General features: G+C 37.1%; 1 protein-coding gene and 1 pseudogene across 1 annotated transcript; both read left to right on the top strand.

The window, feature by feature from the left end:
• LOC120616919 (band 4.1-like protein 4B) overlaps positions 1–11,263 on the top strand; it is a 49,953-nt pseudogene extending 38,690 nt beyond the window's left edge.
• An 11,245-nt stretch (positions 11,264–22,508) lies between these two features.
• On the top strand, positions 22,509–26,576 carry LOC120616912 (procathepsin L-like). The gene is made up of 8 exons (XM_039880481.1): positions 22,509–22,645; positions 23,191–23,327; positions 23,625–23,747; positions 23,850–23,996; positions 24,179–24,403; positions 24,839–25,001; positions 25,639–25,756; positions 26,244–26,576. The coding sequence occupies exons 2-8, from the start codon at positions 23,202–23,204 to the stop codon at positions 26,341–26,343; spliced, it is 1,002 nt and encodes a 333-aa protein (XP_039736415.1). The 5' UTR covers positions 22,509–22,645; positions 23,191–23,201; the 3' UTR covers positions 26,344–26,576.
• The last annotated feature ends 794 nt before the right edge of the window (positions 26,577–27,370 follow it).

Below are 27,370 nucleotides of genomic sequence, written 5' to 3'. Positions count from 1 at the left end.
TCCAGTCATGGCATCCACCTACACCAACAATGATTTAGGCTGAGGTCTACGCTGACAACAGTGCAATGGATCTGGGCAAGGAAAATTTATCAAAAATTCTTCCAACCATTTTCTATATGATATTCTTATTCATAGGAGAAAGCAAGAAAGAAAACAAAAGAAGAAATTGTATTGAAAAGATTGTCATTTGCAGGATAAAGTGCCATGAGAAGAAGAAATCACAAAATTCTTATTAAAAAAAAAAAAATTATCCCAGACTGACAACAGTGAGCAGAGCTTGGCTGGTTCAGACACCATATTAGAGCACAGTGCTCTGCTGACACCTAGTACAAATGGCAGATATGAACATGAGAAATTGAGACTAAATATTTCTTATCAGATTCCACTCTAGCACTAACTGGTCCTAAATAGTTTTGTTTGATTCTTTATGTGTTTCAGATGTTATGGTTGCTGGTTATTTTTCTAGGGCTACAAACTCTGCAGGGTGAACCATGGTCAAAATATCTGAATAAAGCAAGTTTAACTTGGTCAGGGTCTCAAATCTCCCTTTTTTCCTCTTCTTTCAGTGCAGCCAACCCTGCCTTCTTCCACCTTTTGATCCTACACTCTTTAGGTGCCCACAGGTCAGTCCAAGCCACAGTGGAAAGCCTACTGACCACATCAAAGTGGGAGAGGCTGCTGGCTTCATATTCACTGTACTGGTTAAACAAAAAAAAAATCTCTAATCAAAAGTTAAGGCACAGTGACAAAATGAAAATTTGGGGGGGAAATATTCAGGGACAGCAAGAACTTCTAAGGGATTCTTTTGATCCAAGCTCTGTCCTGAAAGTGTGCGAGGTGTGGTAGGAGGGAAAACCTTCTTTTTTAACTTTGAACAACAAACCCAGGAAATCAGTCACCCACACCTGACCCACAGGTGGAAGATCCATTCTGGACACAACAGCCTCGAAGATGGATGTGGTAGGAGCAGTTGTCATTGATATCCATGAATGGGGCCAAAGTCTAGGTGAGACCCAGGGCTACCCAGCGAGCTCTCCAGGATAGCCACCCTGGACAAGCGTGTGATACAACAGACTTTTTAATTATTTTTCTCATCCCTTCAATTGTATGAAATGATAGAAATTATATCATCTGACCAGAGGATGAGCCTGCATATCATAGCCTGTCAACCATCCAAGTAAAGTGTTGCTCTGAACAAATAGCCTACACCTGGCACAGGTCAAACAGTTAATTTCCTTTCCTTTTAGATGTTGTTCTAAGTGCACATTCCTAAACAGAGGAATAAACAATAGCATACTTGTCTGAAAGGCAAGTCTGTAGTTGACTCAGGAGAATCTTAAAACTGCAAAAAACTCTAGGAATCACCAGGCAGGTCTCTCTCAGGGAGAAATCTTACCTAAAAGGCTAACACCCAAAGTCATCAATGTAGTGTTGGGGCCAGAGCAAAATGAGAAGCTCCAGCACCAGCAACACCACGGATAGATTTTCAGTAGATATGTGTGTGCTTTCAACCAACTCCTATCGTAAGAGAGAAATTCTTGTCTAAGTTTGGTACACTAGTGAAAACATGCTTGATGCAAGTACATCTAGATATTTCTTCTCATGGACTAACTAACATTCTGGATAATTTCATGTGAAGTCTGATGTGCAACACTCACTGCTTTGAATTTAAAGTGTACATGTACATAAACTTTTGCATTTAAAAGTGCACATCATAGTTAGGCTTCAGGTTTCTTTGTTCTCTCTACAAAGTTCTACTTTAAGCATACTTTCTTAGCTGGTATAAAATAAAATTGTCTATTAAATGGCCTTAATTCTAATAGCTTTATTTTTTGTAGGTATATTATTTGGAGCCATATGTAATTGCTATTGTTTCTGGACAAAAAAATAACTGAATATTGGCAGTTTTTTGTGGTTCAACCAAATACATTCAGTAAAGAGCAAAATTTAGAGAATTTTTACTTTGGGAAAGAATGTTTACATTGGCTAAACACTTTTTATCAGAATGCTTTGTCTTTATGCGTAAACTTTTGCTTTTCTGATATTCTAGTAGCCTACAGGTGTTACCAGAATACAATAGTTTCATTTTGGCAGAAAAGAAAATACAATATAAATAGTTTCCAGTAATCTGTTCACATACTTTTTTCCCTTCTAAAGGAAAGTATTATCTTAAAGAGATTGGGCAATCATTTTACCATCACATGGAGGTAAACATCAGTTAGGAAAATGGGAGAAGAAATCTATTAATTTCGTCACAGTTCAAATAACATCATCTCATTATGCAGTGCTGGTTGAGTCTACTGACCCTGCCTGGTTGGTGTTAATTTTTACCTATTTATTCTTATAAAAGTCATAACTCTTTTCTTTTTTTCAGCCTTCCTTCAATCTGACCGGGATGCTCATAAAACCTAACATAAATCTAAGAGAGAAATTTATAAAATCCTTAGAATAAAAAGAGGCAAAAGAATATGTTCCTTGGGTGGGTCTGACACCTTCTGTTCCATGTCCTGGGTTAAAACACATGGGTGATTTCTTTTCATGTGAGCATGCATGTACCTACGTGCACAAATAAAAAGAACAATAAAATCAATTTCTTTTCATCATTCTGTCAAAAAGCATAATTACTTCATGGGCATCAAACCATACCAAAATATGGCTTAAAATTTCATTGATTTAGGTGTAGTGACAAAAATCAAGTTGCAGAGAATATATGAATATGATCCCATTTTTATAAAGCAAAAAAACAGCACATAACCAAAAACAGACATTATATATGTGTATAATGAAAGACGTTAGAATCCCACTCTGAGTGTGGAATTGGAAAATTATGACTTAAAACACTTTTGTATTGTTTGCATTTTTCAAATGAGCACATATTCTTTCTGTGGTCATTTAAGTTCATATGTTTCCTTCAATTTCATAGCCTTGAATGCTTCTCTTGTCTCTGGACTGATGAAATTCTGTTCATCTCTTGATGAGCAAGTGTTTTCTTAATGTCTCATCAGTAAAAAAACAATTGTTTTCTGCATTGACTTGGTAGCACCTTGTACTTACTCACCTCTATTCTGTTAATAAAGGCAGCTGTGGTATCTTCATCTTAATATTTCTTCATCTCTCACCCTTAGCACATTACCTTGTCCTTAATAGATATTAATAAATATAAATGAAGGTTTATGTGAGTGGTAGGTAGTTGTATAAAATTCAAATTCAATTCATTTCATCAGTCAGATATTACTGAGCACTGGCCTGTGATACCTGACATACTTCAGGGTTCCCAAGATAATGCCTGGGCTCACTGATTGACTTGAAGGACTCTCAGGACCTGGAAGTTATTATACTTCACAATTGCTGTTCATTACAGTGAAAGGCTACAGAGAAAAATCAGCAAAGGGAAAAGGCGCATGGAAGGAAGTCCAGAGGAATCCAGGTGCAAGCGTCCAAGAGTTCTCTCCAAGTGGAGCTGTACTAATGTGTGACAACGCATGCAGAGTGTTGCCAACCAGGTAGCTCATTAGAAATTCAGTGTACAAAGGTTAGGTGCTGGTCACATAGGTACACTCTGCCTGCCACGCACCAAAATTCCAGACTCCTAGAAGTAAAGCGGGTGTTCAACATAAACCACATTGTTTGTACAGTTTAGCACAGTGAGCCACCCTTATCAGTTAAAGCTGGTGAGAACTGGTGCAAAATCCAAGTTCTCAGATGCTAACCAAGGGCCATCCTTGTCAGCAGGCCTTTCTAAGGATGATGTTTCAATCCTGCAATGTTAGTTCTTTTTAGCATAGTCCATCCTTTTGGCCCTAAGACAAACTGTAAGATTCCAAGCAGCAGGATAAGACGAATTTGCCTTAATGATCTGTTATGCCCCTTGAGATTTAAAACACATCCCATCAATTATTAAACTCTATCTTAGAAAGTCAAGTGGCTTCCTCCTCAAATTTCTGTATGAATCTTTTTTATGTGACCCGAGGCATCAATTTAGTCACAGAATAACTCTGGCCAATATATTGAAGCTAACCTGAACACCTTCCAGTTGAGGCAGCATCATAACGGTCAGAGAACATACAAAAAAAGTATAGCCCTCAAGGGCACACATCAAATGTTAGCATACCCCAAACAGGACACACAGTAGGTCCCAGGTTAACAGAGCCCCACCACAGAGGCTCCTGCCCTAGGGTTTCTGGTTCAGTTTGAAAATTTTGGTGGAGCCCTTGGTTTTAGAGGAACTGCAAGAAGACATTCAGTTTCAGTTTTGTTTGGCTGTGACAGCAGTTCACCCACCTCATGAGTGTGTTTTGCGTGAAAAGTGCAAGAGCTGGGGCCACCCATGCTGTCCCACAGCCAGCACTGTGGGGCGTGATCAAGCCTCAGCAGTCAGTCTGAATCAGAACATTCTCAGCAGCTTGGAAAGGCAGTGTGGCAAGTTTTCTTTTCCAGAGAAGGGGAAGCTTCCAGGAACAGTTTTGCAAAACAAAGATCTTTAATGCCCAGCCCTGATGCCTTCCAGATACTGGCATTTTGTTTTTTCTCCCACTGCTAACAAAATCATGATTGTCCTTTTCAGCAATCATAACTTTACTTTTTAAAAATCATCTACTACTCTCATCTGGACATTTCTTCAAGAAGGGTTGTATGCAAGAGGAATGAAAATATTTTCACAGAAAAACATTTTTATACAACTTAACTGGAAAAACATGTCATGTTCGGGACTTCATCAGGAGAAAATCTTGAATTTAAAAAAATTTCAAAATGGGTTTTCATAACCACTAACCCCTTCCATCCTGATGATGTATCCAGTGAGCACCTAGAAAAGATTAATTCCTTTTGGCGGGTAGCTGCACTTAATGATCAACTTGCTTTACTTAAGTGTAGGTACCAGAAGGAAGTCTAGGAAAGTTGGGTCCATTGATCAGTCTAATGTTTCAAACTGCAACTAATCCAGAAAGTTAAAAATCATATAATCATTAACAACATTGAGACACTCTTAGGAGGAAGTCAAGAGTCCATTCAGCGAGGAACAAACACAGAGTTCACAGTCCCTGTCATGTGTCCTTCTTGGAATTTACAGTTTGGGGCAGAAATCACAATTAGTTTTTGTGTCAGAAATATAAAACTGATCAGCAGCCTGATTTCACATGATCCCATTAGAGAACAACCCCTTTCCTACAGACATTTGTGTGTGACTGGGAGTGTCCTGAATCCGCATTGATAAACCACAGTCTGAGTTATGTCTCCTTTTCTTCTAGCACAGGCTGAAATAACCCACAGCAGATAGTATCAGTTTTCAGTTTACAGTCAGTCAGGTGCAGGCCATAATGATCTGTAAATTAGGATTCCGGAAAAACTCAGGCTTTTGTTTCAGCTATGGCAAAACAAAAACCTTGTACAGCATCAGCGTTATAAATACAAGTGACTAACGAGGCTTTCCTAAACTCTTTTACCCCTGTCATAATTAGGGTCCAAATTGATTCATTCAAAAATATGCAGAAGCCAGAAAATTTGCCTCCATCAGATGTCTCATTTTTCAAGAGTTCATTAGTAATTAAAAACTGCTTTTTAAAACTCCAAAAGTGTATCTCCACTTAGAGGTTATCTCTTTTTTCATGCTGTCTCCTTGCTTTCAGGGGCTCCAACAGGCAAAAACTATAGCAAAAATCATCACTTATAAAAACTTACTTTTAATACTCAGGGACTTTACATTTCAATTGACTCACCAGTAGCAAAAAGCAAGGAAGTTGTGTAACATTTGGTTGCGGGGGCAGGAGGTTCTTTCTTTTTTCTTTTTTCTTTTTTCTTTTTTAGCTTACTAATAAAATTATTTATGAAATTACAAAAATAAAATATTTTATATTAGTTTTATCATATATCCGGATGCAATAGCCGTAAAACACAAAACACAAAGCAATTTTTAAAATTCTCCTTTTCTCCCCATTGTAAATTTACTTAAATCTCCAGAGACAAATTTCGTATTTACAAGGTTAACTTTGGAGCTGCCAAATAATGCCTAACAATGGCGGGGGAGGGCGGGCAGGTGAAGCAGGATCTGAAGTGGTTTTTTTTTCTCGTTTTTTCTCCTGGTCTATCTGAAGCTTTGTTCCGGCCCTGGAACCTGATTTAATTTTTTACTGGAGAGAGTAATGCAAACTTTTAGCATTTTTGGACCACCCAGAGCTCATCTTTGGGAATGTTTGGGCCCTTTCTCCACCCACCTGGAAGAGGAAATAAAAACCAAAGGCAACATCCAGGCTGCATTTTTTATTTTGTTTTATGTTTTGTTGTTGTTGTTGTTGTTTTTAGCCCTACAGGTTTTACCGATTTAACCTTCTACTAGCAGTATTTGGGAGAATTCAGCCTTTTAGGCTAGTGCTTCTTAAGAAGTCAGAGACTCTACTGTACACAGTTGAGAATCTGACTCTACACGGTTTTGTATTTTATCTTTTTTAACTGTATTAAATTATATATAACACAAGAATTGACATTTAAAAGCGTACAATTTAGCAGCATTAACTATATTTACAATGTTGTTCAACCATCATCACCACTATTTCCAATACTTTTTCATCATCCCAAATAGAAACTTCCCTTTCTTTCTCTCCCCAAGCTCCTGGTAACCTCTATCTTACTAGATACCCATTCTAGATATTTCATGTAAGTGAAATCATACAATATGTGACCTTTTGTGCCTTGCTTACCATAATGTTTTCAAGTTCATATATGTTGTAGCATATATCATTCGTTTTTAAGTCTGAAAAATATTCCATTATCAATATCATACATTTTGTTTGTCCATTCCTCTGTTGATGGATACTTGGGTTGTTTCCACCTTTTGCCTGTTGTGAATAACGCTGCAATGCTGTAAAATATCTGAGGTACTGTTTTCAATTCTTTTGGATATAATTAAGAATGGAATTTCTGAGTCTCCAGCACTGTTCTCAGATGCAATTCACTAGAAGGACCTACAAGACCCAGAAGTTATTATACTCGCAGTTACTTTTTATTACAGTGAAGAATACAGAGGAAAATCAACAAAGGGAAAAGTCTTAAGGCGGGGAAATCTGGAAGAACCCAGGTGCAAGCTTCTAAGAGTTCTCTCCAAGTGGAGTTGCACAAGGGGAGGTTTAATTCATCCATGCAGAGTGTTGCCAGCCAGGGTAGCTCATTAGAGATTCAGTGCCTGCAATAGACTGAATGTTTGGGTTCTCTCCAAAATTCTAATCCCCAAATGATGGTATTTGGAGATACAAGGCCTTTGAGAGGTAATTAGATCTTGAGGGTGGAGCCTTCATGATGGGATAAGTGCTCGTATAAGAAGAGACACTAAAGAACTTGCTTCCTCTCTCTGCTCTCTACCACAATAGAATAAAATGGGAAGATGGCTATCTGCAAATCAGAAGGCAGGAGCACCCCAGACAATGGATTTGCTGGCACCCTGATCTTGGACTTCCTGGCCTCCAGAACTGTGAGAAACAAATGTTTGCTGTTTAAGCCACCCAGTCTATGGTAATTTGTTATAGCAGCCCAAACTGATTAAGACAGTGCCCAAGATTTTTAAATGGGCACTCTCTGCCTAACATGTACCAAAATTCCAGACTCCCAAAAGGAAAGCAGATGTTGAAGATAGACCATTGTTTGCACAAACAGTAAACCACGCTTATTAATTAGGGAAATGGTGGGAACCCTTAAAAATCTGTTTCCAGATGCCAGCCAAGGGACAATCTTCTAAGTAGGCCTTTCTAAATAAAGCCATCTCAGGCTTGCTATATTAACTCTTTTTTACACTGTCACCCTCCTCATAATATCCAATGAATACCTATATTAGACCTAAATAACTTTTGATGGAATCAATACAGGAGGGCTCTGATGAGAAAAATACATTGACACAACATTATCACCCAAAGTCCATAGTTTATGTAAGAGTTCACTCTTGATGTATATACTATGGGTTTTGAAAAATGTGTAATGATATGTATCCACCATTGTAGTAACAAACAGAATAGTTGCACTGCCCTAAAAATCCTCTGTGCATTGCCTATTCATTTCTCCCTCTCCACAAGCCCCTGGGACCATTGACCTTTTTATTATCTCTGATACTTGTCCTTTTCCACAATGTCATACAATTGGAATCATACACATACGTAGCCTTTCAGACTAACTTCTTTCACTTAGTAATGTGCATTCAAGTTTCCTCCATGTGTTTTTATGGTTTGATAGCTCATTTCTTTTTAGCATTGAATAATATTCCATTGTCTGAATGTACTGTAGTTTATCCATTTCCCTATTGAAGGTCATATTGGTTGCTTCCAAGTTTTGACAATTAAAAATAAAACTGTTATAAACATCTGTGTGCAGATTTTTGTGTGAACATAAGTTTTCATTTTTTAGGGGGGGTAAATATACAAAGGAGTATAATTGCCAGATTGTATGTTAAGAGTATATTTAGTTTCGATAGAAACTGCAAACTATCTTTCAAAGTGGCTATACTATTTATAGGAAATAGGAAATAAATGAGAAGATATTGCTCCATATCTTCACTTGAATTTGATGGTGTCAGTGTTCTGAATTTCGGCCATTCTAATAGGTGTATAATGACATCTCATTGTTTTAATTTACATTTCCCCAATGACATATGATGTGGAGCATCTTTTCCTATGCTTATTTGCCATCCGTAAATCTTTTATGTTGAACCGTTTTGTTAAGAACTTTAATCTATTTTTCACTTGGGTTGTTTGTTCCATTCTTTGTGTATTTTGGATAACAGTTCTTTATCAAGTATGTCTTTTGAAAATATTTTCTCCTAGACTGTAGCTTATCTTCTCCATCTCTTCACAGTGCAGAAGTTTTTAATTTTAATGAAGTCCAGCTTATCAATTATTTCTTTCATGGATTGTACATTTAGTGTTGTACAAAAGCTCTTTTTATATATAATTTTAATATCTGAAAAATATTCTGGTGTGTTAGTCTGACAAAATTTATAAAGTTTTCCTACCTTTACATATCTTCCTAATTTTCTCTATTTAGAAATACTGCCTTGAGAATCACTTTTAAGTACTAGAAAATTTTAAATTGAGATCCAATTCACATACCATAAAATATACCTTTTAAAGTGTATGATTCAGTAGTTTCATTACATTCACAAAATTATGTGATCATCACTACTGTTAAAGTCTGGAACAATTTTGTGTCTCCCAAAAGAAACCCAGTACCTTTTAGCCATCACACCACATTCCCTACCCTCTAGTCTCTGGCAACCACTAGTCTAATTTCTGTCTCTATGGATTTGCCTATTCTGGACATTTCATATAAATCAAATTATACAATAGTTGGCTTTTGTCTCTGGGATTTTCACTTAATATAATGTTTCTATGGTTCATTTAAAATTAATTTTTGTGTAATGTGTGTGGTATGTGTGAAGGTTGAATTTTTTTTTAAGCAGAAGAAGCATCTATGTTCAGTTCTAGCACCATTTGTTAAAAAGATCATTTCACTATTAAAATGCCTTTGCATCATTGCCAAAAATCAGCAATTATTTGTTTGGGTCTATTTATGGGATCTTTATTTGTACTATTGCACTATGTGTCTATCTTTTTAACAACTTCATTGATTACTGTAGTTTTACAGAAGTCTTGAAATAAACTAGTATGAGCCCTGAAACTTTATTTTCTTTCGCAAAATTGTTTTGGCTATTCTTTGACATTCCATGTAAATTTTAGAATAACTTCTCAGTATGCAAAAAAAAAATAACTTCTTAAGATTTATATTTATTAGAATTGTACTGGAGTCTATATAAATTTGGGGAAAATTGACATCATAACAATATTAAGTCTGCCAATCCATGAACATGGTACATTTCTCCATTTCTTTAGATATTCTTTGATTTTTTTATCAATATTTTGTTACCTTCAGCATATAGATCTTGCACAAATTTTGTTAACATATTAACAAATTAAAGAGATTATAAAATATATAAATATATAATTTATAAATTATAAAAATATAAATATATAATAGAATAGGCTATATAATATAAATATAATATATAATTTATAAGATATATAAATATATCCAAATATAAATATATAACATATTTAATAGAATAGACTACATAATATAAATATAAAAATATTTATAAATGAAAATGTATAAAAATACATAAAAATAGAAATCTACTTCATAACCACAGAATTCCTCCACCCACAATTTGTCCTCAAAACACGTGCTCCATCCTTCTCCAGGGTCTGGCTACCTACCCTCTTCCTCCACTTTGCCTGGTGGAGGGTTCTCTTTCCTGCAAGAACCTGGTCTGTCTGCACTCCAGTTTCCTCTTCCAGGTTATGGCAGCTGACTGCAGGAGGGTCAGCTCCTGATCCATCTTGGTGTTTTTGTTCAGAAATATGCCAAAGGCCAGGATTTGTTTGATCAGATTGTGTACCACTTGGACCTCATAGAAACATTACTTCGGCCTCCAGTTTCTCAACTCTGCCCAGGTTGCACGCTGGCTAGATCATTCCAAACCCATTAAAAAGCAGATGAAAATTGGACTTGCTTTGCACTTCAGAGTTAAAAATTATTCTTCAGAACCAAACAACTTTCATGAAGAGCTTACAAGATACCTATTTGTTTTACAACTCAGGCATGACACTCTTTCAGGAAAATTGAAATGCCCATGTGAAACAGCTGTGAAGTTAGCTGCTCTCTGTCTACAAGCAGAGCTTGGGGAATATGAACTTCCAGAACACACACCAGAGCAAGTGTCTGAGTTTCAGTTAATTCCAAATCAGACAGAAGCGATGGAATTTGATGTCTTTCAGAGATGGAAAGAGTGCAGGGAAAAGAGCCCTCTTGGGTGGAACTCTCCTATCTGAATAAAGTGAAGTGGCTGGAAATGTATGGTAGATATGCATGTCGTCAGGGGAAGAGATGACTGTGAATATTCTCTTGGATTGACCTGACAAGCATATTAACTTTTGAAGGGGCTAACAAAATAGGCTTATTCTTTTGGCCTAAAATTACCAAAATGGATTTTAAGAAGAGAAAATTGACACTGGTGGTGGTGGGGGGGTGACAATAAGGGTCGGGAGCAAGAGCACACATTTGTATTCCAGGTGGACAGCCCCAGAACCTGTAAGCACCTCTGGAATTGTGCAATCAAGCATCACATATTCTTCCAGCTGGGACACTAGGAAATAGCAAATTGAATAGATCAGATTTTATCAGGCTTGAGGGAGGGGGGATTTCACTTCAGATTCAGTGGATGACAGAATAACAAGCTACACATGGCACCTGGTTACAAAGAACCAGAACTTTTGAGAGGAAGCCTAGCAAATGCTATTCATCCTAGAGACACTCAACATTCAAAGCAAGCAACCCAGTGATAGTAATTTCAGCTCTGCTCTAAAACAAATCCTGAAGTCTATATTTGCCAGCCTCAGTAACATCCTAAAAGCCACCCAGCAAGTCCCGGTGGCATCCTCACTCTCCCAATATAAGACCATCTTTTCAGGATGACAGGCCGTGCTAGAAAGTGCAGGCCAGTGGAGATGACAGTCATTTTGATTATGTCCACATAATCCAAAGAACTTAGGTCCGAAGAACTTAGGAGGAGTGCAGAGTATGATGCATCAAGATAAATTCATGACTGCACTTTGAGAGACTGAAGCATCTCACTTCCATTCACCATCACAGTTTCATTATATCCATGAAAAGTCACACGGATGTGTTTGTAAAAGTGTCTTTAAGGAATAGTTCTAAAAGGTGTTTTCAGTGTCTGTGTAAATATTTGAAAATAATGACGACAGCTAAACATAATTTACTGTTGACCACATTCTCAGCAAAATGAAGGTAGATAAAGACTCGGAAATTATTTTGATATTCTGAGTTTAAAACTGAAGTAAAAGTCTATATTTATTGCATTGCTATATACTTGATACCTAATATTTCTTTGCTATTTAATGAATGGGACAAAAAAAAAAGAACCAGAAAAACTTGTGAAGAAAGCACTGCAGAGAGTATGAGTAATGTAGTGGGGAATGAGGATTGCCGGAATCCAGCCTCTGTCATTGTGTGATCTTAGACAAACCATTTCCTTTTGTTGGCGTCACTTCCCTTATCTGAAAAGAGAGGATGCTTTCCAACTCTAAAATTCTATGACTTGTTAAAATTTAATATTTTTAGGCTGGGGATATAATTTAAAACATCTCATAGGAAAATTGCAATATCCTCTTCTCTAACAGAGGTTACTCCTTTCAGAAGCTAAAGAAAGTGTATAACTTGTTAGATGTTATATAATGCAGAGAGACTGAATTTCCTATCTTAAAACAGTATAGCCACTTTGAATTTTGGAGATTTTACTAATCACAAATTGTATAGCATTTTAGTAGAATTTGCTGCTCGAGTACCAGAATAATTTTTTAATGTCTTGATGATTGGTGCTGCTAATTTGCATGATTTCAGAAGACATAATTATGGATATAGGCTCACAGAATTTGTAGAATTTGAGAGTTGATTTTTACTTCAGCTTTACTCTTAAAAAGCAACATGCAATCTGAGATGCATTTATAGCTCTAATAAAAGCATACAAGATCTTAGGGAAGTTATGCCAAAGCATTCCGTAGACTTGGATAGGATGGGTGTTGCACAGCCTTTTTGTAGAACCAGAAATTAATACGTTGTCTTTTAGGCTAAAATTCATACCAAAATATTTATTCCCACCTCCCATTTAAAGCCACCAGTCAAACATTTTTTTCTTGTAATAGATAGGCCTGAGATATTTTTTATTAGTATTTTCGTGAAATCAAACAAAAGTATTTTTATACCATTTTTATATATGTAATTGTACTTTGGCGCATTTTAAGCCTTTAAAAAATATGTTGACATCTCTTGATATAGTTACTGCTAAAACCTGATACTTTTTTGGTTACCACAAAAATCTAGCCAGAAAAAGAGAATCATCTGCATGCCCTGCACAGCGGAGGCTGTATCACCTATAAACTCTCCCTAAGATTTTTGTTTTCGGGTGTATTCCATTTTAGCAGATGTGCTGATCCTCAGTGTATGTGCTGCATTCAAATAAATGTGTTCTGAATCTTTTAATCTTATTGATATATTTTTACAAATGTGTTTCTAAGAAATAAAGATTATTCTTACTTTTAAGAAATATATAAAAATAATATAATAACCCATAATAGATATTATAATAAATTATAATAAATTAATTTTTAACAAAATGTAATAAGTAACTTTTTTGGATGCCACTGTAAATGGTACTTTTTAAAAATTTCAAATGCCAATCATCTATTGCTGTATTATATAAATAAAGTAGACTTTTGTATGTGTACCTTGTATCACCCAACCTTAAAAAACAAACTTATTAGTTCTAGGGGCTGTTTTGTAGAGATTAGTCGGGATTTTCTCTATAGACAGTCATGTATATAGAGAGCTTTATTTCTCTCTTTCTAATCTGTATGTGTTTTATTTCTTTTTCTCGCCTTCTTAACAGTAGCCAGGGCTTCCAGTGCAATGCTGAATAGGAGCCTTTTTATTAATCTTATGGGATTATAATATTAGCTGTAGATATTTATGAGATTAGGTTTAGGAGATTTCCTTCACATTCCTAATTTGCCGAGAGTTTTTATCATGAATGAGTGTTGAATTTTGTCGGACGCTTTTTCTTTATCTATCGAAATAATCATATGCTTTTTCTTATTTAGTATCTTACTATAGTGAATTACAGTGATTGATTTTCAAAAGTTAAATCAGCCTTAATTCTTCAAATGAGCCTCATTTGTCATCATATATTATCTTTTTAAAATATTTCTGGATTCCATTTGCTAAAATTTCATTGAGAATTATTGTATATATCATGAAGGTTTTGTCTTTAGTTTTATTTTCTTGTAATATCTTTGTCTGGTTTTGTTATTAGGATAATGCTGGCCTCTTAAAATAAAATATATAACCATAAAAGGAGCAGCAATAAAAATGAACTACTAATACACACAACAATATTGATAAATCTCAATAAAGTTATGTTGAGCAAAAAAAGCCAGACACAAGGGATTACAACGCTATAGTTCTACTTACATAAAATTCTAAGAAAGACAAATCTAATCTAGAGGGATAGAAAACAGATCAGTGATTTCCTGGGAGTAGAGGAGGAATTGATTAAATAGGGCAACAGGGAACATTTTAGGATGATGGAAAGGTCTAAATTTAGATTGTGGTATTGATTACACAGCTCTTTAAATTTTCAAAAACTCATTAAAGTTTATGGAAAATGTGTACAGTTTATGTTATATAAATTATACCTTGATTGATTTTAAAAATTATACAGGTGAGTTTCAAGACCTAATTTTGTGGTGAGACAGAGTCAGTTCTGAATTTACCAAATTGCTTGTTGACCTCACTTGGGTATTTATTCCTGGCCCCTTTTCCATATGGCAAGGTGATCTTAGGCCAGTCACATCTCACCTGTAAAACCCAATTTCCTCCTCAGTGAAATGGTAGATAATGATTATTGTTAACTACAGTTCTTTTAGGGAATGTTTTCTGAAGTAACCTATGTCATTCACTTAAAACAATAATCAGCACAGAATGATCAGAAAGTAATAAATATCATCATTATCTATCTTTAAGTATTACTAAAAATCAAAGTAATGTTCTGTGTTTCTTAAACAAAACAATATCGCATGATAAAACAAGAGTAATGTAAGACTAAAAGAGACAACCTCAATATGACAACTGTGTGGGTGGGAAGTCCTCCTAGCATGGAGACCTCAGTGTTTTGAGAGCACTTTTATTGGATGATACCCATTCCTAAAATCTTGAAACATCAGGCTTTAAGTGCTCCTGTCAACTGGCTGACATGACTCGCCTGAAAATACTTTCAGTGTGTCCAGTTCCCAGGAAACTGATTTTCTACAAGGGCAAAAAAGCTCCCTCCCCACAGGGCATTCTTCCCCTGTATGCTTTTAGAAACTAATGTGAGCCTGGAGGACCATCACCCCTGGGTTCTCTGTGATAGTCTAGAATAAAGCCATAGCTATACTGACAGAAAGCAGATTAGTGATTGTCAGGGGCCAGGCTTGGGGAAAGAGATGAACAACAAAAGGACAGAAGGGGACTTTGTGGAGTGATAAAAATGTTCTATATCCTGAGGTGGTGGTGACACCACTAGATGCATTTGTCAAAACCCATTGACTTGTACACTTAAACTTGGTGAATTTTATTGTATGTAAATGATACATATATGATAAAGCTGACAATAAAAAAAAAAAAGATTTCAAAGCTTATTTGTACATTTAAACAAACTAATAATTCTAAACATTTTAACCCTAAAAAGGATACACTCCATTTGGTCCAACTCCTTCCTTTAATATTTGATCTTTTAAAAATGAGAAAACAGGGTCCAGAGATTATGTGATCACACAGCTTGTGAGTGGTCGGCCTGCATTCCAGCACCCAGACCTTGTGTCTTTTTAGTCTTCTTTCTATTCTGTCATCTTCCTAGCACATTTAAACTGTAAATGTATCATGTCTCATGTTGTCACTCAAAAAATTCACAGTCATCCTAAAATATTTTGCAGATATGTGGTATTTTAATTTTTCTACAAATAGGGAAGCACAAAGACTTCAGATTACTTGCTTAATGGCACACAAGTAATTCACATTTTGTTTTTCAATTGTACAATGGATAAGTAATTCCTACCTACATGGTTCTTGTGAGGAGTGAATTAAATTAAATCATTTCTGTATGTAAAGTACTTGGTACATGGTTTCTCAATACATGGTAAATACTGTTCACTTATTTATGGTAATGATCATGATAATGATAAACATGATGGTGAATATAATACTATTTTGATTTTACAATTACTAAATTAAAATAAGGACACCCCCAAAATATGTAAATTAGGTCACATAAAATGAGCTGATTTATGAGTTTGAGGAAGTAGACATTCTCTTTCACTATAGGTAGGAGTATACATTGGAAAAACTCTTTCAGAAGGTAGTTCCATTTCCAGGAATTAATTTCATAATAATACTTACATCTATAAAGATCCATGTGTCAAGATATTCACTGCAGTGTTGCAAATGAAAAAAATAATAAAAGATAATCTAAATGTCCATCAGTAGGTGAAAAGGAGATTGTTAGAGGAATTATGATATGATCTTATCAATTGGATGCTACATGTATTGATAAGAAAAGGTGTTTATTATACAGTTAGTACTGAATCTAAAATAGAAGAGTTAGCATTATTTAATGCCATTTATGATCCCAGATGTTTTTCTAATATTTTGATGATGGACAGGGGGTGAATTCTGTACTTATTTTATTAAAATGAAAAATTTCTCCCTGAGCAAGAAGTCTAAGGTGGTGAAGGTGTTTTGCTTAAACTTCAAAGGCTACTCAATTTCACTGCTATGTGACCTCTCTGATCCAAATATCAGCCCTTGATGTTTCTGTTAATTCAAGAAGGCCTGCCTGCAAAGGGACTCACCACTGGGGAAACCTGAGGGTCAATGTTGCAGTGAGACAACTCCTTGAAGACTAAGACCAGACACTGGGTCATAGTCAGGTGAGCTAGAACAGAGCCAGATAGCAGACAATGGGCTTGTTATTGAACCAATGAGACACATTTGGTTTATGATAAAGAACACTAGGTAGCCTTGCGTAGAATGTCTTTTATTTAATGTCATTCAGGATTTCTCTTTTTCCTGATGAAATCTGGAGAAGAGGCTGCACACTTCCTGAGGCTCTCTTTATCAAAAGGATGAAATAGCTACATTAAGACCTCAATACTTAAGGGCCCACGAATTGAGAAACTGCCAAGATTATTAGGTCAATGGGAAGGGAGAACAGGTCTATATGTCATCCAAAGGGAATATTTGATTCATGCTGACTGCTCCATTGGATGTAAGCTTCCCCAGCACAGGGTATGTATCAGTGTTTGTTCATCAATAAATCCTCAGCACAGGGCCAGCCATAAAAGAAACTCAAGTATTTGTAGAATGAATAAATGGCAAAACATCATTTTCTGAATCAGGCCATTGTGCTGTCATTATCCCAAGTCCCTGTTCTTCCCACTCCAACACCTTAGACAGTATCCCCAGAGGAACAGAGTAGAGATTATTGGCAAAGGAAGAAATGGAGCCCAATCTAGTTCCACATATGTGGCTAAAGGGCTGGTGAGAAAGGCAAGACCTAGTCATTCGTGTCACTCTGGGCTCAGGCCTGGCACTCTAGGACAGGACTGTGTGAATTAGGCCCCAATTCCTTAAGACCCTTTGTCTCAAAAAGGTCTTGCTTTTTCTCAAAAAGAATTGGAAGAATATTTTACAATTCTTTCACCCTTCTTAGAGGATTTCAAATATACTCATGGATCTAAGAGAATCACTGGAGGAAAGAGCTTCATAGGACAACAGATGAAACAATGGAAGAAATCTGACAGAACCATCCTGAAGGAGAAGGATGCTGGCTACAATGGTTTTATGGTTGCTGAGATCTCTGTTCCCTGAGTCAAATTAAAACCCACTCTTCCACTCTTAATCTTACAGTAGGATTCCAGATGAATGGAAAAGAAAAAAGAAAAAAAGGTCAATAGACAATATCTAAAAGGCAACAGGAGTCATTGCAGTGGTAGTGTGTATTTGGATTGAATGTCATTTCTCAAGGACATGTCCTTTTACAAGAAAGAAATTCTGAAGATGGTTGGTTCTACCAATACAAGTATTGCCTCAGTTGTTAACACAACCTTATGAGGGCACTGATATTATCCATATTTATAATGAGCAAAACCAAGGCTTGAGTAGGGTAACTGCCCAAAGTTTATCCCACCAAACATGAGATTGGAATTATCTACATTTAAAAACTGGTACAACTTTATGGTAAAATCATGAAATCAAGGGGTATGAAAATTGTTGTTTTTATTGGTTTGTCATCTTTCCACTGACTTTTATTGCAGACATGCCAGTAACATAGAAAAGCTTTTAAATGGAAGCTTTGGGATATTCTGTAATTTTGGTAATCAAAGTTAACCATTTCCAGCAAAACATGATTATTTATCAATGCTCTCTACTACTTCAATCAAAATAATAAACAGGAAGAATAAAAAGTATAAATGATTTTCACTGCTTATGCAACTCAAAAGGGAAACCAAAAAGATAAAACAGAAATGAAATTTCAGACAAGTCTTCATTTTCTCCCTTTTCATCAACTGGGAAAAATGATCAAACTATCCATGCTGAGGTGGCAATTCCCCATGGTACTTACAGAAAGATTTTATTGCCTGTTGAGTGCTCAATACAGGAAAATGCAAAAATATTACACCGTATGATTCTATTATGCTGGTACTCTTGGAAATCACCAGATGAGACACTTGGTTAAGACAAATCTTTTCTCCATGCTACTTTTTGCCATTTCTTTACAACTGTTTTTCTCTTTCCTCAATTTCCCTAGAAGTCTATCTTGGTAAAGAGTCAGACAACTGTTGATCAACTCTACTAGACTACAGCAATGTTATGAGACATCATAGAATGTTCAATGATTTCAATCAAGCTTTCTCTCTCTTTTCTTTAAACTGAGATATAATTTACATATTAGAAACAAGGCATAAATAAAAATCAGTCCTGTACCATTATGGCAGGTGATCAAGAGAAGACCTTTCTGCTGTTAAGAGTCAGCTTGCACATATGTGTGCCAGGTTTATTCCACAGGAAAGGCATCTCCATTCATGGGTAACTTGTACTACTGAAAATTATTAGAAAGACTTCCAATGATGATGGTGATGATGATGATGATGATGATGATGATGATGATGATGGTGATGGTAATAATAATGATGATGATACTGATAGCTAAATAACATGTAGGTACCAGGCACTATTCTGGGCATATTACACATGCTCCTTCATTTACTCTTCACAACAACACTATAACTTGAGTTTATATCAGAATCACCTGGAGGTTTTATGAAACAGATTGTTGACTTCTTTCCCTCAAGTTTCAGGTTCAGTGGTTCTGGTGTGGGATTCCTGAATGGATGTTTCTAACAAGTCCACAAGAGAGGCTGATGCTACTGGGGGACTTTGAGAACCACTGCCCTAGGAGATGGGTGCTATTGGATGCACATTTTACAGATGAGGATGGTCACAGTTATGGGGTGCACAAAATCAAGGGTGGTACCAGGTTCCTCTCTCCCGTGAAGAAGTAACTTAAATGTGCTTTAGACTAACAGGGCTTAGAAAAGGAAGTTGAGCTTTGGGGACTTCGCCCTCGTCCCTCACCCCCAACCCCCATCAGTTACATTGCAAACTGATTCTAGGTGCCAGAGAACACCAGGAGAAGTGTAATGTGAGCGCTGAGGTCATTGTGAAATAAAGCACCAAAGTTCCTCAGGGCCAAGCTCTCAACTTCGATGCTGGCTTACCTGGTATCATGCTAAAAGGAAGGAAAGACATGTGAGCCATACAGAAGGCATGCTGCTACCTGCTCTGGGCTGGGCTTCCAAATCTTCCCGCCCACCAGCTTTCAGGAGAGCTTTTTGCCCTGTATCTCCTGAGTGTTTCCTTGCTTGATCATTTCTCAGAGACAAAAGCTCTGCACCTTACCTAGGATAATTAAAGGCCCCATTTGTAAGCCTAGCTCCAATGACAATGCCTCAACGACAAACTCGGGTATTAAAAAAAGATAAGATTCACTTATTCACAATTCTAAAGAAACACATAAAACGTTCCCTTAAAAAATTTGAGACCCCAAAAAGGAAAGAGAACTGTAAGAACAAAATGGCTAGCCATGCCATCTTTCTGTTATTTTTAACAGATTTTGTATAAATAAATGTTAAAATTTCTTGCTTAAATAGTCTCCCATATTTCTCTGGCATTTAGGTATGTCTTGGTCTCATTTTAGACTTGGGGCATAAAAAGAGTCCACACTTTCTCCAGTGCATTGTGTCATATTCCAAGAAACAGAGGGGATGCCATTCTTTGGAACAGCACCTGCCACCCAGCCTCTTGTCAGGCTATTGCTAAGGTGCAGGTGGTCATGCAGTAGCAGGTTTCCATTCTGTGCTATCTGATGGAGCTGTAACCCAAGGGCCACTGTAAAACTATATACTAGAATATGTACTTAGGTTGCTTGAATGATTGCTTATGCTCAACTCCACGATGTCTTTTAAAAAAATTTTTTTAACTTCCACTCATTTACAACACAACATACAATTGTAACCACCTGAGAGCTTCAGACTCTAGTTGGTGTTAGAAAGAAGAGCTTTTATTTCCTCAAAGACTTTAAAATGAAAATTTTAATGAATTGATTTTTAAAAATTGTATGGGGTTGCCAGGACCTTTCAATAGGGAAAGGGTGGTCTTTCAAACAAATGATGCTGGGCAAATCGAATATTCACATGCAAAAGAATAAAGTTGGACCATTACCTTACACCATATGCAATAAGGAACACAAAATCAATCAAAGACCAAAATATAAGAGCTAAAACCATAAAACTTTAGATGAAAACACAAAGGAATAGCCTAATGATATTGATCTTAGCAATAATTTTTTTTTTGGTTATGACACCAAAAGAACAGGCAACCAAAGAAAAAAACAGATGAATCAAACTTTATCAAAATTTAAAACTTTTGTACATCAAAGGAGTCTATCGACTTAATGAAAGGCAGCTCACAGAATTCAAGAAAGAGATGGAGTATCTATCTGTAAATCATATCAAATTGGAACCCTTTTTGTGCAATGGTGATAGAAATATAAAATGCAGACACTGTGGGAAACACAGAAAAAAATTAAACACAGAATTACCGTATCTAATAAATCCACTTCTGTGTATATATCCTAAGAACCAGAAACAAGAACTCAAACATTTGTCCAACTATGTGGATAGCAGCATTACTCAAAATAAACGAATGTGTAAATAACCCATCTGTCCCTCTAGGATGACTGAAAAAACAAAACGTCGAACATTCACACAATGAAATATTATTCATCTTTTAAAAAAGGGAAATTCTGACACATGTCACAACATGGATGGACCTTGAAGATATTATATTAGTGAAGTAGCCAAGCACAAATGGACAAACATTACATGATTCTACTTACTTAATGTAAAGCAGCTAGAGTAGTCAAATTCATAGACAGAGAAGATAGAATAGTGGTCGCCAGGGGCTGAGGGGAGGGAGTAATGAAGACTTGTTGTATAATACGTAGAGAGTTTCAGCCTGGGAAGATAAAAAAATTTTGAAGAAGAATGGTGGTGATGGCTGTACAGCAATGTGAATAGACTCGATGCTGCTAACTGTACACTTAAAATGGTTAAAATACATGCTTTTATCTTATGTACATATCTCCATAGTAAAAAAAGAAAACTATATATCCGATAGTGTTTTTAAAAGATTTATCAATTTAATCCTAAATAGAAATTAGTTTACAAGTCCACATGAAACATCACACATTTTTATCAAAAAAAAAAAAAAATCAAAATATACATAGAAAAAGGTGGAGTGGGAAGGGAAATAAGATAATAATATTTTTTCTAGAAGGTATTTTCAACAATGAATGTTTTTGTAATAAAGGACAAATTTACAATATTTCTGATTTGTGTTAATTAATTCTTAATTATATACATTAATATTAATATATAAATATATTTTTCTTTCATTTAAAACGTTTTCACAAACTATCATTTAAATTCTGACATTAAATGTAAATTGAAGGAAAAATCAAGTAAAAGTCATTAAGGCAAATTTCTTAAATTAAATCTCAAGAAAAGCACGTTGGATACTAGGAAGACAATAATCCATGACGCAGAGAGTTGGAAGGTAAGAGTAGTTTCTACGTTGCGCCATTCCTCGTTTTATGAAACCACATTTTTCTGTGAATAACTTATTTCTGTCGGTTTTGGGAAAGGTTTGGGAGGGAAGAAGAAACCCTGACTGGGGAAGACAGGAAATGAGTATTACAAATGTCACGCCTTCTCTGGAAACCTACCCAGTCCCTCCCCTTTCCTTCCAAGGATTAGGGCCTTGACCATCACGGCCCCTGTTTTGGGCATTGCCATTCCACTCCAGATTCCTCCAAAAACCAGCTGAACCCTTCCCAAAACAGTGAGCGCACATCTGCCTGTGGGCTTTGAATTCTATTCTGCCCCACATTTCCTGTGGAATAAACAGTAACGACTAAATTAGCTTATAGTGTTTTCAACTCTCTTGAGAATTTAACCGAAAACTCTAAAGGACAGACAGGTTCACACTAAAACACTTTTGGGGCTCTCCGTAAGCTTTTCGTGAACCACTCATCGAGGGTATGAATTTGAGGTAAGCAGCTGATCCAGGTCCCAGGGAATCGCAGGACCCTCCTCAGCGCTGTCCTGGGTCCCCCAACCCCCCATCCCCCAGGGACCACTCAGACAAGAAAGACCCGCTGTACGACAGGTTGAAACCCAGCCCTATCTCGCGCACGGAGTCCCAGCACCCGAAGGCCCCGCCTACAGACCAGCTCAGCCAATCTCGGTGCAGGCAGGCGGTGCGGGGCGGGCCAACCTGGCCGAATCCCGGGTCCTTAAACCTGCGGCTGGGGGACCACAGCTCGGCCTCTGAGACCCCTGGACTCGCACGTACTGTCTTTGCTCAGCTGCTCCCGTCGCAGGTGAGCGCCCCCAGCTTGGCTCTGGCGCAGCAGGACTGCTCCGGGAACTAGGATAGCCGCCAGCCTTGGGGGTCGAGGGTTCGGGGGGGGCGGGGCGGGGAGGAGTAGGGGTCACAAGAGTCAATGTCCTCAGGTCTGACCGCGCGGACCTTGCAGCCTGACCCACGCCTGCTAGAGGCTTTGGGAGCCGCGTCTCTTTGCGCCGCTTCTACATTCTCTGGAAGCAGCTGGCTTGTGCTGAGGGCTGGGAGCAAAAGCGACACACCCTCTGCCGGGTTCTGCCTGCAGCGCCTGTGTTACCTGGCCGCGAGCTGGTTCTCTGACGCAGGGAGAGCCTGGCCCTGTCTGGGCTCCGGAATGGAGTCTTGGGGCTGTTTCTGTCCACCCACATCTTTAGCCTGCCTCCACAGTCCTTCTGTAATTACTTAGGAGGGTAAATTAAATGTTTTTACTCCACCATGGTGGCTATAACGTCTCATGAGAAAGTATGATGGCTTTTTAGAAGGATTAGTCTAATCAGAAACTCATCCCTTTTCTCTTCCTAGGTTTTTGAAACATGAGTCCTTCAATCTTCCTGACTCTCCTTTGCTTGGGAATAGTCTCAACTGCTCCAAAACTTGGTCACAGTTTAGATGCACAATGGAACCAGTGGAAGGCAACACATGGGAAACTATATAACGAGGTTGATAACATCTGAAATTGTCCAGTGGGACCCCGCAGAGAATGGTCCATGCTATTTGGAGTTTACAGCAGAGAGTAGCTTCTTGAGGCCAGCTCTTACCAAGGCAGTAACTTCATGGCACCCACTGCTGAGCACAGTAGGGCATGCATCCCTGTTGTGTGGGAGCTGGAGAACAACTTCCAGAACTATAAAGCCATCCTTAGCCATGGTTCTGTCCTCTCTCTCTCTCTCTCTCTCTGCAAATCCTCTTAGTGAAGGTGAGTTGGTTTTGACAATACAGTGTATGTTTGACTGTAGAATGAAGAAGGCTGGAGGAGAGCGGTATGGGAGAAGAATATGAAAATGATTGAACTGCACAATCAGGAACACAGACAAGGGAAACATAGCTTCACCATGGCAATAAATGCCTTTGGTGACATGGTGAGTGTGGCATGGAATGCTTCCATTTTTGCGCTGCTTCTCTTCACTGATTTACCAAAATAATCTCTTCCTTTACAACATTCTATTTCCTTTTCATTGAAGACCAATGAAGAATTTAGGAAATTGATGAATGGTCTTCAAAACCAGAAGCACAGGAAGGGGAAAGTGTTCCAAGAACCTCCTTTCCCTGAGATCCCCCCATCTGTGGACTGGAGACAGAAAGGCTACGTAACTCCTGTGAAGGATCAGGTATAACAGTATTTAGCGGATCTCTCCAAGAATAAAGCTATAATGGAGTTGTCATTGATATGGAAAACTGAAACAACAAGCAGTACGCTGTTTTTTTAAAAGTTTTCAGATATAGCAGCTGTTGTCAAACAAAGTCTTGCTATTTGTTTTGTAGACTGAACACTTTTAAATTTTGTTTTCAGGGTCAATGTGGTTCTTGTTGGGCTTTTAGTGCAACTGGTGCCCTTGAAGGACAGATGTTCCGGAAAACTGGCAAACTTATTTCACTGAGTGAGCAGAACTTGGTGGACTGCTCTCAGTCTCAAGGCAATGAGGGCTGTGATGGCGGCCTAATGGATAATGCCTTCCAGTATGTCAAGGACAATGGAGGCCTGGACTCAGAGGAATCCTATCCATATCTCGCAAGGGTAAAAGGCACTTCATATCTTGTTATCATTCTAGCTCTGCTTTTTAGTTTTGAAAACTTTAGAGAAAACAGATACTATATAATTTACACTTTAGGTTGTAGAATCTAATCTGCAAACTGTCAGAACTGTACAGTTCTTTGTTTAGATAGCTACCATATATCTGTTTCTACTTCTATGTTACACAGAGATACACATACCATTCTATATACAGTATAAATTTCTCCAGAGTGAAAAAAAGTCTATGGACAGGTAGAGCGAGTGTCTGTATCTCATTGAATAGACACTAGCTAGTTTCAAAGCAACCAATAGCTTTTTACCTCCTGGAATGCTTTATAACAAACTTGACTTGGAAATCATTAAGCTGTAAACTGTCTTGAACTCACGTTCCGCAGGAGTTTGGTCATAATAAAGTTTCTCCCTTTTTACCTTTGAAAGGATGAATCCTGCAAATACAAGCCCGAGTTTTCTGCTGCCAATGACAGTGGTTTCGTGGACATTCATAAGCAGGAGAGGTCCCTTATGAAGGCAGTGGCAAGTGTAGGGCCCATCTCTGTTGGTATAGATGCAAGCTATAGCTCCTTCCAGTTCTATGAAAAAGGTAAGCATTTGTTTGGGTACAAATTTAGCCAGAAAAGTTAGAAAACCACCCTGACATACAGTAAAATTGACTCTTTGTAGAAGTCAATGTAGAATATTCTGGGTATGTGAATTTAACATAGTAATGTATTCTGTACATGTAATATTTGTGCCTGATGTTGTCCTTTTGACCTTAAACCATATTCTTATAATTTTAAGTGCTTCATAAATATATTAAATGGCTACATAATTTGATTGGTATAGTTTTATTTACTTTACTTTTTAAAAATTGTTAGACTTTTAAAATTTTCAAAGAATTTTACTACCATAATTAAAACTAGAAAGAACCCTTGGTTCAATTAATTTTGTGTTCTGTGCTATTTCCTTAGACTGACACCTTAAAAGTAGAATGACAAAGTTTCATTGCTTCTTGACAAATTGTTTAGAAAAGTGATAGTAGCAATTTGTACTTTTGCTCATGTTATAGGAGGGTCTAAATCCCTAGCCTAGATTTTTAAAAATCTTGTTTTTAAATCTTATCTGGATTTATGTCATCTAACTGAATTTGTAGATGCCTCCCTTAGTGTGGTTACTAGGCTGGATTACTGTGACATGTCACTTGGAGACCCTTACCCCAAGATTGAATTTTATTTTCTTAGGCATTTATTATGAACCAGAATGCAGCAGTGAAGACCTGAATCATGGTGTTCTGGTGGTTGGTTATGGCTTTGAAAGAGCAGAATCAAATAAAAATAAATATTGGATCGTCAAGAACAGGTATAAAATGCTAAAAATATTTATATTTGATATTGGAAAGGGAATCCTTTTTGGAATCAGTATTTGGATCCAGGTCCTTAAACACTTGAGCATATTTCAGAAATCCTAGAAGTGTTTTTGCCACTTAGGGTGAACAGAGACATATGAATGTTTAATTATAACATTAAGATACTGGCTCAAGCTTGCTAGGGCATTGATATAGTTTTGGTACCATTTCATTTCTAAAATTGAAATTTTTCTTACTTCCGAAACACATCTGGCTCCAAGAGTTTTCTTTTTTAGCCTCTAATTCCAAGTTCTGTGAAAGGTTTATAGATAGAAGTTACATGCAGGTTTGAGCTCAACCATGAACAAGAATAACTGCCTCTCCTGCTTCTTTCTGAATCTGTGGGCCTCTGGTGCACTACTCAAGTATCAGATGTGATTGTTAATAAAGATAAATGTGTTTAATTCTTTGTGTAAAATGGAAAACCTTCTCTTCTTTTAGCTGGGGTACAAATTGGGGCATGAATGGTTACATCAACATGGCCAAAGACCAGAACAACCACTGTGGAATTGCCACTGCAGCCAGCTATCCTATTGTGTGAGATGATGGTGATAAAGACAGATGTGATTAAGGACAGAATATCCAGAGGAGAAATTATATCTTAAAACTGACCAGACATCATTGTATGAGATAAAACATTTGGATCATTTGAGTTGTGTGACATTTTACTAGTAAACATGTGTGACATTTACTAGTAATTATTGTATAAACAGCTTTGTATGATTGACTTGCCTAATTACTTTGGCATTTTGGTTTTAAAAGGATGTATAAAGTTTTACCTTTTAAAATAAAACTTAATTTCAAAGTAGAGGTGGGGCTTTTTTTTATTTTTGTTTTTAAAACATTAAGTTTTTGTAGGGTCGGAATGTTATTGGTCTCTAAAGACAAAACTGAGTGTGCCAATGGTCCATTAGGAGAATGGCTGGGTGGCCTTTGGGCTCTTCTAGTTATAAATTTGAAGATCTTAGGTCAGTTGCCCATTGGCTGTGCATGACCCAACCCTTGAATGTTTGTCAAAATTTTACAAACGATTCATAAGGACAAAGGTAAATTATTTTAATAAGAAAAAAATTTACATATTTAAAAAGTGATCACACATACATAGGATTTCCAGGCTGAAAAAGGGCCTTAGTAGTCATGATCACTTGACACAAGATGGTTACAACCCAGCTGAGTTACAGGATGAATGTCACTGAGCCAGTTTCTGGTTCATCTTCCCCAAATGCTAGTGAAGACCATGTGGCTACCTTGCCATCAAGGAAGGACCAGACATAGTGGTTCACCAAGAATGTTTGTCTTTAGGTCAATAAGGGATGAAGGATAAGCTCCTGGATTTGAGGCAGGGCTTCGAATACAGTGCTGTGGCCTCACTGTGGGAGATAGGTGAGAGCATCAAAAGTGATGGTCTGAGGCCTATGATATACCTAGCTACCTAATCCCTGAATTTATTTTTAAAAATCTGTATTTCACATGTTGAAGAAGCACAGAGTTCCATTTGCTTTTTGATTAAAATTTGCATGTTCCCACTCAAGGAAATAAAGAATAAGTGGGAGGATTTAGTTAATAGG

This window comes from Pteropus medius, unplaced genomic scaffold (assembly GCF_902729225.1).
Source record: "Pteropus medius unplaced genomic scaffold, Ma_sr-lr_union100, whole genome shotgun sequence".
In the NCBI taxonomy this organism is placed as follows: Eukaryota; Metazoa; Chordata; class Mammalia; order Chiroptera; family Pteropodidae; genus Pteropus; species Pteropus medius.
Note: the sequence above shows the minus strand (reverse complement) of the source record. Positions and strands in the feature narration are given on the sequence as shown.